Source organism: Sinocyclocheilus grahami, unplaced genomic scaffold, assembly GCF_001515645.1.
Source record: "Sinocyclocheilus grahami isolate Dianchi unplaced genomic scaffold, SAMN03320097.WGS_v1.1 scaffold1309.1, whole genome shotgun sequence".
Taxonomy (NCBI): domain Eukaryota; kingdom Metazoa; phylum Chordata; class Actinopteri; order Cypriniformes; family Cyprinidae; genus Sinocyclocheilus; species Sinocyclocheilus grahami.
The window spans coordinates 352,251-357,074 of record NW_015506488.1 but is presented as its reverse complement, the minus strand read 5'-3'; the positions used below and the strand labels follow the sequence as shown (position 1 = coordinate 357,074).

The 4,824-nt window shown below is 36.2% G+C and overlaps 1 protein-coding gene across 1 annotated transcript; it reads left to right on the top strand.

Moving 5' to 3' along the window:
- Nucleotides 1-3,269: 3,269 nt before the first annotated feature.
- Nucleotides 3,270-4,217, top strand: LOC107569077 (olfactory receptor 1D2-like). The gene has a single exon (XM_016255075.1). It carries the CDS (start codon nucleotides 3,270-3,272, stop codon nucleotides 4,215-4,217), a length of 948 nt encoding a protein of 315 aa, XP_016110561.1.
- Nucleotides 4,218-4,824: the final 607 nt, after the last annotated feature.

Sequence of the window (4,824 nt, the reverse complement as noted above, 5' to 3'; positions counted from 1 at the left end):
TATAGAAGATTTGGAAGCCGCTCTTGCCAGTCTTAGGGCTTCAACAACTGAAAGCAAGGCAGTCTCGGTTGAATGTCCACTTCTGAAGCCAGATTGGTTGCTGTCCAGGAGGTTGTTCTGTGTGAGAAAGGCTGAGAGTTGGTTGAACACAAGTCGTTCAAGCATTTTTTGCAATGAAAGGTAGAAGGGAAACTGGTCTGTAGTTCTCTAAAAGAGTTGGGGAAACCGGTCTGTAGTTCTTTAAAAGAGTTGGGTTAATAGTGGGTTTCTTAAGAAGAGGGGTTATACAGGCCGGTTTAAATGTTGAGGGAAACACACCAGTGTGAAGAGATGTGTTAATGATGTGAGTGAGTGCTGGTACAACGGCAGGAGAAATGGCTTGAAGGAGATGAGATGGAATAGGATCAAGCGGACAAGTAGTAGGATGATTGGAAAGGATGAGTTTAGAGACTTCTGCCTCAGAGAGTGGAGAGAAGGATGAAAATGAGTGTATGCTTGCTGGTAAGATGTGTTTGACAGTTTGTGGTGTGGCAAATTGTGCACTGAGGTTTGTAATTTTATTAATGAAGAATGTGGCAAAGTCGTCAGCTGTTAGAGTTGATGAAGGAGGGGGAGGAGGAGGACAAAGAAGGGAGGAAAATGTTTTAAAGAGCATAGTTAGGCGAATTCTTAATTTTGTTGTGATAGTATGTCCTTTTAGCAGTGGAGACATTAGCAGTGAATGAAGAGAGGAGTGATAGATATACATATAAGGTCAGTAGGATTTTGTGATTTGTGCCATACTCTTTCTACAGCTCTGAGCTTAGAACGATGCTCACAGATAGACAGTTCTAGCTGTCTCACAGCTGTCTCACTCAGTCTCAGTGCTAGCCCTCACTCTCTAGACCAGTGGTTCCCAAACCTGTCCTGGAGGACCCCCTACCCTGCACATTTTGTATGTCTCCCTAATCAGACACACCCAATTTAGTTCTTGCAGTCTCTACTAACAAGCTAATGAGTGGAATCAGGTGTGTTAGATAAGGGAGACATACAAAAGGTGCAGGGCAGGGGGGCCTCCAGGACAGGTTTGGCACAAACCATAAAGTGCAAAAGTACAAAAGTACAAAACGATACATAAAGCTTATTTTTTTGTTAGTAAAATACATTTTAATAAACAAATTTTCACTTCTGACACTGAACCAGAATCTGGCTCTGCATGACTAAAGGCCATGACATCGATGATGACTCAAGTTCGGCAGCTGTACCTCATTTTCCTAGTGAGCAATTTCAATATTCTACTCTATGAAATAATACTGATTTCTCGTGTTACTACGACAAAGAAATGTATACAGAGAGATAGAGAAAATAATCGAACATTCTCTAAAATATATTTTTGTTTTGTGAAAATACAAACTCACACAGGTGTGTAATGACATTAGAATGAGTAAATGATGACATAATTTTAATTTTTGGGTGGATTAGGGTGGCCCCTGACTAAATATTTTTCAAGTCAACTAATAGTCGCACGTTTATATTAATTTAATGAAATAACTATATGGTGGTGATGAACTAAACCAAAATGTGCTCAAGCACATGCATAAAGCTTGACACAAAGCACCAGCAAAAGTAATGACTATGTGTTGGGAAAAATAGCAAGGAGATATTATAATTATTCATTAATAAACTAGTGCTTTCTCAGCCAGTGTGTTTGCTGCAAAGATGAAGTGAATGATGACTCGCCATCGCCGCAGTACAGTGGACACGCCTTGAGAGAAATGTACCTTTCATACGGAATACATAATCAGAGAGTATGAATTGGTTTATTTCAAAGTAGACATTTCAAGTTTTCTGTAAATATATTTCTTATGTTTTTGAGGCAGTTAGCCTATATGCTGAGTTTCAGCATGGTTGAGTTTTGTGCCATGCTCAAGTACACGAAGACAGCAGAAAGTGTGCCCTCTTTGTTTTCTTTACAAAAGCGCAACGTCTTGTTGATTTTGTGAGTGTATACAAACAAAAATAGACCCTTGACTGTTTCGAATGATTTATTACTCCTATCTGTATGAGCAAAAATGTAGTAATTTGTTTCCACTGTAATCGGGAAAAAAATACCAATGCGCCTCCATGTCATGCAATAAGCGTGCTGATAGTTTCCACACAAACACTTGGTTATGCACCTAATAACGCACATTTATCTAGGGTGACTTTAGAGCGAATGGCTGTATAAAGTTGCTAATACTTACATGTTTAAATTTCAAAGCCATATTTGAGGTTGGTGAATGATATGCGAATGTTTGGATATTTTGCCTGATATACTATAATTATGTCAAGGACCAGCCGTTAACGATCTGTCCCGACCAATAAAATTGTAGCCAACTAAGCCTCTTCTAGGCAGCCCTAGGGTGGACTATCCCTTTATGCAGACTGCTTGTCCATTGTTGTTATCTAGTTAAGTGTCAATTCTATGACCATTTTATGCACAAACTTAGGAAAATCCAAAATGCTTACTTAAGTTTTGCTGCAACTGTATGCCATGTTGTTATTTGTGTGTCATTTTCTTTTGCTGCAGTTTAGTTTTATCAATAGTTGAAAGGCAAATGACTATTAAGGCCTGTCTTAGCACAACAGGTTAGTTGCTGACTCCCCGTGGCCGTGCATTAGCTAGTAAGTTTATTTGTGCACTGTAGACACTTTGGTAGGGAAGTGCTTGCTAAGACTTCAAAAGTAATAATAATAACATTGTACATAATTTTGTAATGATATAGGATTCATATTGTATATCAATGGATAAATGTGGGGCCTGACATATTAGCAGGAATATGGCTGGAAACTTTAAATGGACAAATGCTGCATACAGTTCTACCTGTGGTCATAGATTGTCATAGACATGCAATAATTTTAACTTCAGAGAAAAGTAGCCTTTGGAGAGCTTGTTAAAAGTGTTTTCAGAAATTGTGATCAAGGCAATTACCATGAGACCGGTATCCATATATAGCAAACCAAATCAAACATTTACAAAGCACAATGGGAAACATACAATCGGAGAACATGGTAAGATTTCAACCGTCTTGCAAAAAAATAAAATAAATAAATAAATACTGATGTTAGAGGATATTTCCACAGTGTGCAGCTAAGAATTACATTATAGTTTATTTGTTTGTTTGTTTTTCTCATCTACATAATTTATGACAGTTAACACTAATGCAATTTTCATGCATAAGTCTTCCAATAATGCAATAATAATAATAATAATAATAACATAATAGCATAATAACTGCATATCATTCCAGATGCAGCCACCGCTGGAGAATGAGTCCAGTGTCTTAGTATTTACACTCTCTGGTCTGAATGAAACAATGGAAAACAGATATGTGATTTTTTCTTTAACAGCACTGTTTTATCCCCTAATGGTGTTGTGTAATCTAATTGTAATTTTCACTATAATATCACAAAACACACTTCATGAGCCAATGTATGTTTTTATATGTAATTTGTGTATAAACGCACTTTATGGCACTGCTGGATTCTACCCTAAATTTATGTATGATTTATTAGCTGAAGATCATGTGATTTCTTATGTTGGATGTATGATTCAGATATTTGTTATTTATTCATCTGTTTTATGTGACCTTTCAACATTAACAGTGATGGCATATGATAGATATGTGGCAATATGTAGACCACTGGAGTATCATTCAATAATGACCAACCAGAGAGTTCTTGAATGGATCCTTTTCTGCTGGCTGACTCCAATTTTTTGCATGTCTGTTCTAATTGTATTAACAGCTAGACTCACTTTATGTGGCTCTACTATTGAAAAGTTGTATTGTGAGATTTGGGCAGTTGCAAAACTTTCGTGTTTTTCTACAACAGTAAATAACGTGTTTGGGTACATTGTTATTATGGGATACTTTGGACATGCAGTATTGATATATTGCTCATATATTCAATTGATTAGAATGTGCATAAAGTCAATAGAGGTCAGGCACAAATTCATGCAAACATGTGTGCCACATCTGCTCTCATTGTTCATTGTGGCTATTGCATTGTTTTTTGATGTACTGTACAGTCGTTATGGCTCAAAGAATGTGCCACAAGGTGTGCGCAATTTCATGGCATTGGAATTCCTACTCATAACACCCATTTTAAACCCCCTTATTTATGGACTAAATCTGTCAACAGTACGGCAACAGCTTATTAGATTGTTTTTCAAGAAACAAGTGGGAATAGCTGAGTGAATACTCAGTCAAAATATTATTCTGTCCTTGTCTGTGGCCTTTAACATTCTAAGGCAAGATTTGTTGAGCTTTTAAAAATATTTATTTGACTGTTGTTGTTAATTGTCAAACTGTTGTTGTTACATATAAGGTAATAAACCACAAGAGGTTGTGTGTACGAGTTTTACTTTGATTGAGGTGTGTTCAGTCTTAGGTATGAGGTGAAATGGAATGACTAAACCACAATAAAATCTGTACAGCTTTGACTTACCTATTGCTTTTTATAAAATGGTGCTAACAGTAATATGTTAATAGACACAGAGAAAATAGCTATATTAAAATCACAGACAATTCTTCTGCCAGTAATATTTGTATGGTCACACTTTAGTTTGGGGACCAATTCTTACTACGAACTATTAACTATGAATACTGACTTTATATATTGATCATACATATATGGAAATATATTTTCTTGATGTAAAGAATAGGCTTATTCATTTAAACACAAAAAAGTCCTTCAGAACAATATAGCCCACAAAAGTCTGATACAAAGTCCTTTAGGGATTGAGTACACTAAAACAGATGCATTATTTAAACTGTATCTGAACAAATATATATATAAAAAAAA